Consider the following 13,547-nt stretch of genomic DNA (forward strand, 5'->3'; position numbering starts at 1 on the left):
CAAGAGAGAGAGAAAGAAAGAAGAAAGAGAGAGTGAGAGAGAGAGAAAAGGAGAAAGACAAGAGAGAGAGAAAGAAAGAAGAAAGAGAGAGGGAGAGGGAGAGAGAAAAGGAGAAAGACAAGAGAGAGAGAAAGAAAGAAGAAAGAGAGAGAGAGAGAGAGAGAGAAAAGGAGAAAGACAAGAGAGAGAGAAAGAAAGAAGAAAGAGAGAGTGAGAGAGAGAGAAAAGGAGAAAGACAAGAGAGAGAAAGAAAGAAGAAAGAGAGAGGGAGAGGGAGAGAGAAAAGGAGAAAGACAAGAGAGAGAGAAAGAAAGAAGAAAGAGAGAGAGTGAGAGAGAAAAGAGAGAGAGAGAAAGAGTGAAATAGAGAGAAGAGAGAGAGAACTTATAAGTGGCCTTTGATGGCATAGCTTAGGCACAGACTGGAGTTAAGCCCACTCTCGGCTCCCAGGGACACCCTAAATGTTCTAGAAGATGAACTGTCTGAGAGTGTGTGTGTATGTGTGTGTGTAGGTCTGGGCAGTTGTACCAGCACTGCACTGGATCACAATAAAAGCACTACAGCCCAAATCCTAACTTGTGACATGTATGTGTCCTGTAAACATAAAGGTTTCATAACCCTTCCATCTAAGCGGTGTGACATGTACAGTAGGTGTGGTTCATATCTCCTTGTTCCGTATAGAGGGTATCCATTGGGCTCTGATATCACATCCTGTCTGTCTGTGTGTGTGTGTGTGTGTGTGTGTGTGTGTGTGTGTGTGTGTGTGTGTGTGTGTAAGCTCCAGCACGTGTGTGTGCTCTACTAAGGAGGTTCTGGCTCATATATATGCTAATCTATGGCCCAGGGGGAGCGTAGAGCTCTCAGGGATCAGCGGTGATCAGTGGTGCTGTGGATTAGAGCAGGGCATGCTGGGATACACTGGGGAGGGGATGGGACAGGACATGGGGAAGTTACTCACTGAAGGTGTCCAAGAACGCCTCTATGGATCGCCAAAGGCATTTGAACTCCTAGTGTGTTTTGATACAGTGTCCGTCCACATAATAGGTGAAGAGAAAAGATGTATCCTGTACTGCATCCTAAATGGCACACTATTCTCTATGCACTACTCTGACCAAGGCCCATGACTAAGAGGACAGGGTGACTGTACTTACTAAAGATGCTGACTATTCCGTAGCCTGTAGTATGTCCCTGTTGATAGCCAAAGGCATATGAAAGCCCTTGTGTTATCTTACGATTTCTAGTGACCTCGCTCTTTCACATACAGTAAGGGAGAGGTGTGTGTGTGTGTTTTTGTGAGGGGATGTGTGTGTGTGTGTGTGGGGGGGGGATGTGGTACAGTAGTGGTTGGCTCACTCCGAAGCTCTACGGGGGTTGAGTGTGTGTGTGTGTGTGTGTGTGTGTTATGTCCTGCTGGGTCTATCTACAAAGGCCAGCTGACTTTGTAGCTGGTAGGGGAGCCACTCTGTGGCGCGTTTAAAGATATGCAAACTAGCCGACAGCGACTTCAAACAGCCTTTTGAAAGGCCACCATCGTTCACAGCGTTTGAATAAAAGTTAAGAGGTTACGACGGGGTCCTAGACCAAAGGTTTGTACTCAGACACATAAGTTACACCTTAGGTGCTTAATCAAACCATTGGAAGCATGGGGTGACAATCACAGAGGTTTGAAACACACAAACTTCAATATCACTTCAGAATATATCCCATTGGATGGGGTGCATCTCAATCTCTTCCGGATAAGACAAGGGGTGGTTGCCACTTAAGGCAATTGAGATGTGTCCGTTGTATCAGTGGAGAAGAGCAAAAGGACATCGTTACAGAGTAGTCGTAGACTATGAGTCTACGTACAATTTTCAGGTGGGCCAGCAGCCTCATGACGTCGGCCATGTCGGCGAGGATGAGCAGGCGGGTGACGGCGGAGAGCAGGGCGCGGGCAGCCCTCACCATGGTGCCGCGCTTCACTGAGGAGCAGGGGTCGTCAGCAAACTCCTGGGAGGCCACGCGCATTGAATCACCTGCAGAGGGGGATCAGAGTGAGACAGAGAGAGAGAGAGAGAGAGAGAGAGAGAGAGAGAGGTTGAGATGTGGCTGAAGTTGGAGGTGTGTCAGCAGCGAAATCACACCAGATAGACCAGTATTCGACGTTTGTCCAGGTCCCGAAGACATCGGGAGAAGCCTTCAATAGAGTCCACTAGGGGAAACGTGAGCATGTATTACCATCTAGTAGGTGTGGTGGATGGGGATATAGAGGAAGGGCTTAAACCATGTGTTAGGCACTTTTTTATTTATTTTCTTCCGTTTTAACCTTATTCCAAACCTTTACCCCTACCTTAACCTTCCAAACCCTTACCCTTACCTTAACCTTCCAAGCCTTTACCATTACCTTAACCTTCCAAACCTTTACCCTTACCTTAACCTTCCAAGCCTTTACCCTTACCTTAACCTTCCAAACCTTTACCCTTACCTTAACCTTCCAAACCTTTACCCTTACCTTAACCTTCCAAACCGTTACCCTTACCTTAACCTTCCAAACCTTTACCCTTACCTTAACCTTCCAAGCCTAAACCCTTACCTTAACCTTCCAAACCTTTACCCTTACCTTAACCTTCCAAGCCTTTACCCTTACCTTAACCTTCCAAACCTTTACCCTTACCTTAACCTTCCAAACCGTTACCCTTACCTTAACCTTCCAAACCTTTACCCTTACCTTAACCTTCCAAGCCTAAACCCTTACCTTAACCTTCCAAACCTAAACCCTTACCTTAACCTTCCAAGCCTAAACCCTTACCATAACCTTCCAAACCTTTACCCTTACCTTAACCGTCCAAACCTTTACCCTTACTTTAACCTTCCAAGCCTTTACCCTTACCTTAACCTTCCAAGCCTTTACCCTTACCTTAACCTTCCAAGCCTTTACCCTTACCTTAACCTTCCAAACCTTTACCCTTAACATTAACCTTCCAAACCTTTACCCTTACCTTGACCTTCCAAGCCTTTACCTTTACCTTAACCTTGCAAGCCTTTACCCTTACCTTAACCTTCCAAGCCTTTACCCTTACCTTAACCTTCCAAACCTTTACCCTTACCTTAACCTTCCAAACCTTTACCCTTACCTTGACCTTCCAAGCCTTTACCTTTACCTTAACCTTGCAAGCCTTTACCCTTACCTTAACCTTCCAAGCCTTTACCCTTACCTTAACCTTCCAAGCCTTTACCCTTACCTTAACCTTCCAAACCTTTACCATTACCTTAACCTTGCAAGCCTTTACCTTAACCTTCCAAGCCTTTACCCTTACCTTAACCTTCCAAGCCTTTACCCTTACCTTAACCTTCCAAGCCTTTACCCTTACCTTAACCTTCCAAACCTTTACCATTACCTTAACCTTCCAAGCCTTTACCCTTACCTTAACCTTCCAAACCTTTACCCTTACCTTAACCTTCCAAACCTTTACCTTTACCTTAACCTTCCAAGCCTTTACCTTTACCTTAACCTTCCAAACCTTTACCTTTACCTTAACTAGTGGGGATAAATTCCTAAAATCATCTGTGAAGTTTTATTTCTGTTTTAACAACCTTAATCCTTATCTACTTTCACTTCCCATCGGGTTTAACATGGTTTTTTAATGACTACCTCATCTCTGTACCCACACATTTCATTATCTGTAAGGTCCCTCAGTTGGCAAGTGAATTTCAAACACAGATTCAACCACAAAGACCAGGGAGGTTTCCAATGTCTCGCAAAGAAGGGAACAGCCTGTTGGTAGCAGGCATTGAATATCCCTTTGAGCATGGTGAAGTAATTCATTACACTTTGAATTGTGTATCAATACACCCAGTCACTACAAAGATAGAGGTATCCTTCCTAAGTAAGTTGCCCGGAGAGGAAGGAAACTGCTCAGGGATTTCACCATGAGCCTAATGGTGACTTTGCAACAGTTACAGAGTTTAATGCCTGTGATAGGAAAAAATTGAGGATGGATCAACAACACTGTAGTTACCCCACAATACTAACCTAATTGACAGAGTTAAAAGAAGGAAGCCTGTATAGAATACAAATATTCCAAAACATGCAACCTGTTTGCAACAAGGCACTAAGGTAAAACTGCAAAAAATGTGGCAAAGAAAATAGCTTCATGTCCTGAATACAAAGCATTATGTTTGGAGCAAATCCAACACAACACATCACTGAGTACCACTCTTCATATTTTCAAGCATGGTGGTGGCTGCATCATGTTATGGGTATGCTTGTCATTGGCAAGGGCTAGGATTTTTTAAAACATGTATTATAGTTGATTTACTGTGAGTATTTGATGAAATGCACGCAGCATCATAACTTGAGATCTCTGAAACAGTCTGTGAGTAGTAGAGCATTTATGAGCGCATACGAAGCAGATTAGGGGAGACAGGGGCTATACCGGGGATATAGGCTATAACCTATTCAAATAGAGAGGCTATTGCGCTGTTTCCTCCCGCATGTTGTTGGAAGACCAATGCAAAAGTAACATGAGGATTGGGACACACAAGTGATACTTCATAGTAATCATCCATGGATTTGTAAAGGAATGACTTGCATGGACACGTGGTTTTGTTTTGGAATGTGACTTTGTTTGACATTTTGCAATGTGCATCTAACTATTGACTCAGGGGGTTGAATACTTATCGAATCAAGATATATTAGTGTTTCATTTTTCATACTATTTTTTTTAAATGTTTAGAATTTTTCTTCCACTTTGACATTACAGAGTATTTTGTGTAGTTGACAAAAAATACATATTAAATCAATTTTAATCCCACTTTGTAACAACAAAATGTAGACAAATCAAAGGGGTGTGAATACTTTCTGAAGGCACTGTATTCCCATGTGTATGTACAGTATCTACAACAGTATTCACGTGTTGTATAGTACATGTTTAGTCGTAAGTGTACACTTCCTAGCCCGAACTTCTCTTCGTGCGTGCAGTGTGCTGCAATCTTAATCTACATTACGTCAACGCGGTAGGAAACCAGGGAACCATTTTGCTTCTTCCTGAGTGGTGGTAGTGAGCTGAAAAGCTCCCTTAGTTTTAGCCCTGTGGTGGTGGTTGCATAGCGGCAGCCATCCTCCTGCGTGGCCCACGCAACCACAGAAGCACAGGAGGCCGGAGGTTGTAATGTCGTAACCCAGGGAACCATGTGGAATTCGTAGACAGAACAGAGAGAAGGAGTTGTGTTTGTACGTTCCCTTCATCACACTTTATCTGTACATCATATATGTCTGCCGTAGAGAACAAGTATGCTGTATGACGGTTCAAATGCAATCCAGCTTGGTTCATGTAAGGGAAGCCATAGTATAGTCCTAGACAGAGTGGCACTAGAGGTACATCTTACAGTGGCTCCCATGTAAACAAACCCCAGTCGTTGGATCTAGAGAGGTAATTTGGAGTCACCTCACACTAGCCTGATCCCAGATCTGTTTGTGCTGGATTGACAACTCTAATTGTCAGATATGGGCACAGTTAAGGGAACAGGCTAACCTCAGACAGAGCAGAGCTTTAGTCTCAGTCGGGAATTCTCTCCCTGTCTGAGGCCTTCTGATTCATAAATCCACTGACTGGCTCCCCTTAAAGCCCTAGGGGGGCATCAGTGGCTTATGCCACCTGATGAAAAGTACAGATACATCCATAGGTCATACACAGAGAAGCAAGCACGCACGCACGCGCACACACACACACACACACACACACGCACGCACGCACGCACACACATCCACACACACGCACGCACGCACGCATGCACGCACGCACACACACACACAGCCATCATAACTCATCCTTCCAGGCCGATGATGAGGCAGGCAGTGTGCGTGTGAGAGTTTGTGTGTGCGCATGTGTGCGCGTGTGTGCGTGCATTACGGTGACAGTTTGGTGGGCTTAGTGAATCGCCGCAGTCTGAAATCAGCATCCATAATGTAATCAGGAGGAGACGATTGGACGATAGGACTCAGAGGGTTATAGACAAGATTATAGGTTTGATGGTGGCTCGGGCTGCACACTGTTAAAATAACCTTTAGCTTCAAAAGGTTTATGGGCAAGGACCTCTCTTTCCACACGGTACTCCTGCTAGCTCCTGTTCCATTTGCCTGTCTGAATTCTCCATAAATACAGAGGGAGAACGTTAACTATCTTTCCACTTTTTCTCCAGACGCAAAACAAATGAAATGTCGGTATGATCTTCAGGCAGTGTGAACCTAAAGTGGGTGAACTGGATGTGGGCTTTCAGTTGAAAAGCTCCATGTATGGTAGTTCTTGACACAGTTCCTCGCGACTATATCATTTAAAAAGACACAAACAAATGTACATTCAAATAGTGGTTGATCCTTCAATAAAGGACTGTTACTGTCATGGATTAGTCACCGAATAGAGAACCAGAGACCGTTTCAATCTTCTAAAATAGTGCCCCGTCAGTGTCGACAATCCCCTCGCTCATTATCTGCATCCAAAATGGCACTCTATTCCCTTTATAGTGCACTACTTTTGACTGAGGCGCATTTGGGGCGGATACAACCTTTTGTAGGCCACACCCTTATAATGGGACTTAATGGGATGTGGATTGTGGACATTTCTGATCCCCCCAATGGGGTGTGACTGGGTCTGCTGTCCCTTCCTGTAGCTCAAGGTCAGCTAGCTAGTTCTTCCTGGTCTCATTGGCAGCCAGGGATTCAGCCTGATTGATTGGTTTCCTCATGAGGAGAGAGCTCTCCCATTAACAGTGAAAGGTCAAGCGTGAACACACACATACAGGGGACACAAGCACACATACAGTGTATTGCGAACGTATTCAGGTGCTGTCACGCCCTGGTCAAAGTATTTTGTGTTTATCTTTATGTATTTGGTCAGGCCAGGGTGTGGCATGGGGTTTTTGTAATTGTGGTGTGTTTGTCTTGGGGTTTTGGTGGTGGTATTGGGATTGTAGCTTAGTGGGTTATCTAGCAAAGTCTATGGCTGTCTGGAGTGGTTCTCAATCAGAGGCAGATGCTTATCGTTGTCTCTGATTGGGAACCATATTTAGGCAGCCATATTCTTTGAGTTTGTCGTGGGTGATTGTCCTTAGTGTCCTATGTGTACTCTCGGTTAGTTTGCACTAGATAGGCTGTTTCGGTTTCGATTACGTTTATTGTTTTGTGTAGTGTTCGTGTTTCTTTATTTGATTAAACATGAATCTCAATCGACACGCTGCAGTTTGGTCCGACTCTCCTTCATCACCACTAGAAAACCGTTACAGGCGCCTTGGATTTCTTCACATTTTATTGTTACAAAATGTTATCAAAATGGATTTATTTTAATTTTATGTCAACAATCTACACAAAAAAATGTCAAAGTGGAATACTTTATAAAAAACATTTTTTAAAGTTTAACAAACGTTTTATAACTAAAATATAGTCGTTGCATAAGTATTCAGCTTCCTTAGTCAATACATGTTAGAGACACCTTTGGCATTGATTACATCTGTGAGTCTTCTTGGGTAAGTCTAGTAGAGATTTGCACACCTGGATTGTGAAATGTTTGCCCCTTATTATTTACAAAATGATTCAAGCTCTGTCAAGATGTTAAAACCTGTTAGGGAGGCTGCGAATTTTCGCAGCTTTTTGTTAAAAATCGCGCAACATTTCAGCGCCCTGCTACTCATGCCAGGAATATAGTATATGCATATGATTAGTATGTGTGGATAGAAAACACTCAGACGTTTCTAAAACTGGTTAAATCACGGCTGTGACTATAACAGAACGTCTGTTTCATCGAAAAGCGCAGGAAAATCTGATCACTGAAAGTGGAAATAAATATCCATGCGCCACTTCCAGGAATTGTTAAAGGTGAACCGTATTAAATGAGGCCGAGGTTGCAGTACCTACAGCTTCCACAGGATGTATAGAGTCTTCTCATTTGATTCAGATTTGATTCTTGGTCGAACCGACCCAAGGGAACCGATTCCCTCCGACCTGAAACAGGATGTTTTGGTCGAGTTTTTTTCCTGTCATTTTTTCCAGACGATCGCCTATAGCATTTACATCGCCTCCTGATGAATTTTATCGCTTATTAACGTGTACTAATACCTAAAGTTGCATTACAAAAGTATTTCAAGTGTTTTGTGAAAGTTTATCGTCGACTTTTTTAATTTTAAAAAATGACGTTACGTTATGAAACGCTATTTTTTTCCGTTTATCACACAGTCTTCATAGATCGATATCTAGGCTATATATGGACCGATTTAATCGAAAAAAAGACCCAATATTGATTATGGGACATCAAGGAGTGCCAACAAAGAAGATGGTCAAAGGTAATGAATGTTTTATATTTTATTTATGCGTTTTGGGTAGCGCCGTCTACCGCAAAATCTGTCTGTTAGGTGACGTTGCAGTATTTTGGGGGTACATGCTATCAGATAATAGCTTCTCATGCTTTCGCCGAAAAGCATTTTACAAATCTGACTTGGTGGATAGATTCACAACGAGTGTAGCTTTAATTCACTACCTTGAATGTGTATTTTAATGAAAGTTTCATGAAATTATGATTTTAATCAAAAACTATAGGTGGCGCTCTGAAATCCGCTGAATGCTGTTCCTTCATGGGAACAGTATTTTGCATCATCCTTAAGAAGTTTTAATGATCATGGCTAGGCAGAAATGTTCAAGTCTTGCCATAGATTTTCAAGAAGATGTAACTCAAAACTGTATTTTGGTCACTCAGGAACATTCACTATCTTCTTGGTAAGCAACTCCAGCACAGATTTGGCTTCAGTCTGCTTTACACCAGTAACTGAGAGCATGTACTTAGCTCTATTCCATGTCTTTTTATCCTACAAAACTCCCTAGACCTTGTCAATGACAAGCATACCAATAACATGATGCAGCCACCACCATGCTTGAAAATATGAAGAGTGGTACTCAGTGATGTGTTGTATTGGATTTGCTCCAAACATAATGCCTTGTTGCAAACAGGTTGCATGTTTTGGAATATTTGTATTCTATACATGCTTCCTTCATTCCACTCTGTCAATTAGGTTAGTATTGTGGGGTAACTACAATGTTGTTGATCCATCCTCAGTTTTTTCCTATCACAGCCATCACGGCCAGTGACTAGGTGTATTGATACACAATTCAAAGTGTAATGAATTACTTCACCATGCTCAAAGGGATATTCAATGCCTGCTACCAACAGGCTGTTCCCTTCTTTGCGAGACATTCCGTTCAGAAGGATGACTGTATCTTTGAAGTGTCTGGGTGGTTTAATACGTAATCCACAGCATAATTATTAACTTGACAATGCTTAAAGAGAAATCCAATGGCTGATTTGTTATTGTTATTGTTACCAATCTACCAATCACTGCCCATCTTTATGAGGATTCTTTATGAGGATTTCGAAAAGCTCCCTGGTCTTTGTAGTCAACAATCTTCCACTTTGACATTATGGAGTATTTTGTGTAGATTGCTGACTAAATGACAATGAAATCCATTTCAATCCCACTTCGTAAAACACAATAAAATGGGAAGAACTCCAAGGGGTCTGAATACTTCGTGAAACACACACACACACACACACACACACACACACACACACACACACACACAGCCCGTACTCTCTGGCTAGTCTGTCCTCTCCCTCTTTCCCTATGTCAGTGTTCCTTCAATTCCATTTCTCCATTTTCTCTTCTTCCACTCTCATCCTCATGCTCTCATTCACACTCTTTCTCCCTCACCCATGGCTTAACTAGGGCACAAGTGGAAACTCCGATCAAAGCTCAGTGAGGAATTGCACGGCCCAGTGTGCCACTGATCCATTTCATGGATCTGGAATGGTGTCAAGTCTGTCTGCAGTGCACACTATGAAATGTGAGGAAACTGTAGATGTTGAGAGCCGGATGGATGATGAATATGTGTACAACAGCTGCCGGTGGTAAGCCCCCACTTCTCTTTCTGCTGATCTGAGTATTGAACATACAGTACAATCCAATTCCAATCGGAGGAAAACAGGGCTCATTGAACTCCATTCAGCCGTTGAAGGGGACTTAACTTACAGGTGGGAAAACAACTGTAAGTGACTTCATAGACGACGTTGGCCATCCTGAAAGGAAACCTTCCCAAGACGATAACAGAGCACTATTTGACGAGGCGTAGTGTTACACATTGGAGAACGGTGAGGTTTGTACCGAGCCACAGGCTTTCGGCGTGACCTGTTTACAAATGGTTGAATCACAGCCCTTCAACAGGCATCTATAGCCTATACGGTGTTCCGACACTGCGGAGGCGGCGGTGCTACCGACCACGGACAATCAAAGCATTAACGTTGCGTGACTGTGGAGTAAACATCTCGGGATCGTTACATTCTCCAAAGCCAGGGCCCGAGCTTAATGGGTATCAATCAGAGGAATGTACGACTCTTTTCCTCTCTTACACACACACCCATGGACACCCAGACACACACACACACACACTCTCTCTCCTCCTGCTTCTAATCCATCAAGAGAGAGGGAACGTTTGATCGCCCCATTACTCTGACCCGCCGAGCGCTTAACCACTGGGAAATGAGATTTTGGATCTCGGGATTCAGAAAACCAAACGACAATCCACGCTCGGTAAGACTTTCCCCTAAACTTTTAGCGTGGTTTAGAGGGTTTGTGTCTGCATATGACGAGTCCTCGTATTTCAATTCCAAACACATACATATACAGTATTCCCTGGGATACAAAAGTTAGCAGTCATGCTAAGCCTGGGAAGTGTGTAATGGGGCCAGGGATGTGTGTGTGTGTGAAATGGATGGTCGGCTATAGAGGCGAGGCTACAACTAGGGTAGTGCATTTCCTTTGAATGTCCTGCTTATTCCCTCCTGATTTCGGAAATCTTTCAACAGGAACTTCTCCAAACCTGGGAAGTTTGGTGGAAGTTACAGGAATTTTGCAACCAATGGTCACGTGTAGAATCAGATTGGCATAGAACGGAGGGGGTTTAGACTGGCGTGAGCAAATCCAGCACCAGAGGGTGCAAGAGAAAAAGACAAGATATATTGTTTTCAACTCTGGGCTTCAAACTCACTTTCAAATAACTCACTTTGACTCTTTGCTGTTTACTGTCTTTTGAATGGCAGATGAGGAAAATACCACTTTGTTTCAAGGGCACCAGACCCATCCTCAACCATTGATTAGTGAACATTTTGGATTGGATGTTATTGGACCTGGCAGGGCCAAGTATTGAGCCAATTAAACCAATTAGGATCTTTCCCAACTGGCATCCTATTCCCTATATAGTGCACTTCGTTCGACCAGGGACTGAACTGGGTGCCATTTAGGAAGCATCCTCTATCTTCTTGAAGGTCAAATTACACAGCAGTTTGGTGTATTTTTATATAGGGACAGAGGTGGCACATGTTTCAGCTGAGGGGGCCAAGCCCCCTTTCGCCTCCAGGTTTTAACCAGGCCTGCAAGCAGAGCTGTTTTTATCAAGACACAAATATCCGGTGCTTTTTCTTTTGGTGAATAGGCACATACAGACACAGCTTGGCTACAATGTAACTGAGAAGCATATCGGTGCGCCTGCATATGGGGCTCAGCCAGGACTGTTGTAACTGTGAAGAATATCGGTGCGCCTGCATATGGGGCTCAGCCAGGACGGTTGTAACTGTGAAGCATATTGGTGCGCCCGCATATGGGGCTCAGCCAGGACTGTCACTTTTCTAACAGAAGGAAAACATTTTAACAATGTGATTGAACCGATTGAAGATGGGAAAATGTATTTATGCAGAATAGTGTTAACTGCCTGTAAATAGCTTGGGGGGGGGGGTTATTTCATAGATTTCAGTCATGTAATATGAGGCCTACTGATTATTTCTCACTATCTACTTGCAAGCTATTCATTGACAGCCAGCATGCTACCAGAGTCTGCACCACAGCGCAGGCTAATCAGACATGTCCGCTAATCAGACATGCCCGTGTTCATCAGCGTTCTTACAGGCAAAGTGAAATAAATCAATACATTTTCTCGTGATGCACACAGCTCAAATTATATATACAGTGCCTTCAGAAAGTATTCACACCCCTTGACGTTTTCCACATTTGGTTGTGTTACAGCCTGAATTTAAAATGGATTAAATATATATATTTTTTGTCACTGGCCTACCGTAATGTTGAAGTGAAATTATGTTTTTTTTTTACATGTTTACAAATTAATAAAAAATGTAAAGCTGAAATGTCTTGAGTCAATAAGTATTTAACCCCTTTGTTATGGCCAGCCTCAATGAGTTCAGGAGTAAACACTCGACTAATAAGTTGCATGGACTCACTTTCTGTGCAATAATAGTGTTTAACATGATTTTTAAAAGACTTCCTCATCTCCGTACCCCACAACTTACATATCTGTAAGGTCCCTCAATCAAGCAGTACATTTCAAACACAGTTTCAACCACAAAGACCAGGGAGGTTTTCCAATGCCTCGCAAAGAATGGCACGTATTGGTAGATGGGTAAAAAATTTAAAATAAGACATTGAATATCCCTTTGAGCATAGTGAAGTTACTAATTACACTTTGGATGGTGTATCAATACACCCAGTCACTACAAATATACAGGCGTCCTTCCCAACTCAGTTGCTGGAGAAGAAAGAAACTGCTCAGGGATTACAACATGAGGCCAATCGTGACTTTAAAACAGTTACAGACTATAATGGCTGTGATTACAACATTGTAGTTACTCTATAATACTAACGTAATTGACAGAGTGAAAAGAAGGAAGCCTGTACAGAATACAAATATTCCAAAACATGCACCCTGTTTGCAACAAGGCACTCAAGTAACACTCCAAATATGGTGGAAAAGCTATTCAAGCAATTTTCCTGAATACAAATAGTCATGTTTGTGGCAAATCTAATACAACACATTACTGAGTACAGCTCTCTTTATTTTCCAAGCATAGTGGTGGCTGCATCCTGTTATGGGTATGCTTGTAATCGCAAAGGACTGGGGAGTTTTTCAGAATAAAAATAAACGGAATGGAGATATAGTAAAAAGAAAGTTAGAGAGTGTGCCAATAGTAAAAAGCCCACATGGGGAATGTCCGCATTTAAATATTGTACTGGACAAAGAAGGGAAGTGGACAAAGATGCAGGCTACTGTGCAACTCACTTTTCAGGTAGGATGCAATTTTTTTAACTTAATACATTTTTTGGTATTCATAATAATTTGTTTTATCATTGTTATCACAGTATACCATTGTTATTATTCTGGGCATATTTGTTACTCTAAACCATTTCTTTAAATATGCCAAATGTGTTTTGTTTTATTCTGTTGAGACATTTTTCAATTTAAATCTGTCTTTTTAATTGTGTGCGCCATATTTAGTTTAAGATAGGTTATTTAAGTATGCCTGTGGTAAAATACATATAATTCGCATATTGCTGTAATTGGTTAGGGACAGTTGGCACTAGCCTTTCTTGTTAATTGCTGGACCTTTTGAGAAGGTATAAACCAGTTTGGAAGTGTTTTGTTTCATTCTGAGCCATTTTCTTTGGCCAAATCAAGTTCCAAC

At 42.5% G+C, this 13,547-nt stretch overlaps 1 protein-coding gene across 1 annotated transcript in view; it reads right to left on the reverse strand.

Moving 5' to 3' along the window:
- ctnna2 (catenin (cadherin-associated protein), alpha 2) overlaps window positions 1–13,547 on the reverse strand; it is a 677,857-nt gene that overhangs the window by 519,034 nt on the left and 145,276 nt on the right. Inside the window, exon 4 of the mRNA XM_042311972.1 lies at window positions 1,849–2,015. Within this exon, the coding sequence (XP_042167906.1) occupies window positions 1,849–2,015 (167 nt within the window). The remainder of the gene's footprint in view (window positions 1–1,848; window positions 2,016–13,547) is intronic.

This window comes from Oncorhynchus tshawytscha, linkage group LG34 (genome assembly GCF_018296145.1).
Source record: "Oncorhynchus tshawytscha isolate Ot180627B linkage group LG34, Otsh_v2.0, whole genome shotgun sequence".
NCBI lineage: Eukaryota > Metazoa > Chordata > Actinopteri > Salmoniformes > Salmonidae > Oncorhynchus > Oncorhynchus tshawytscha.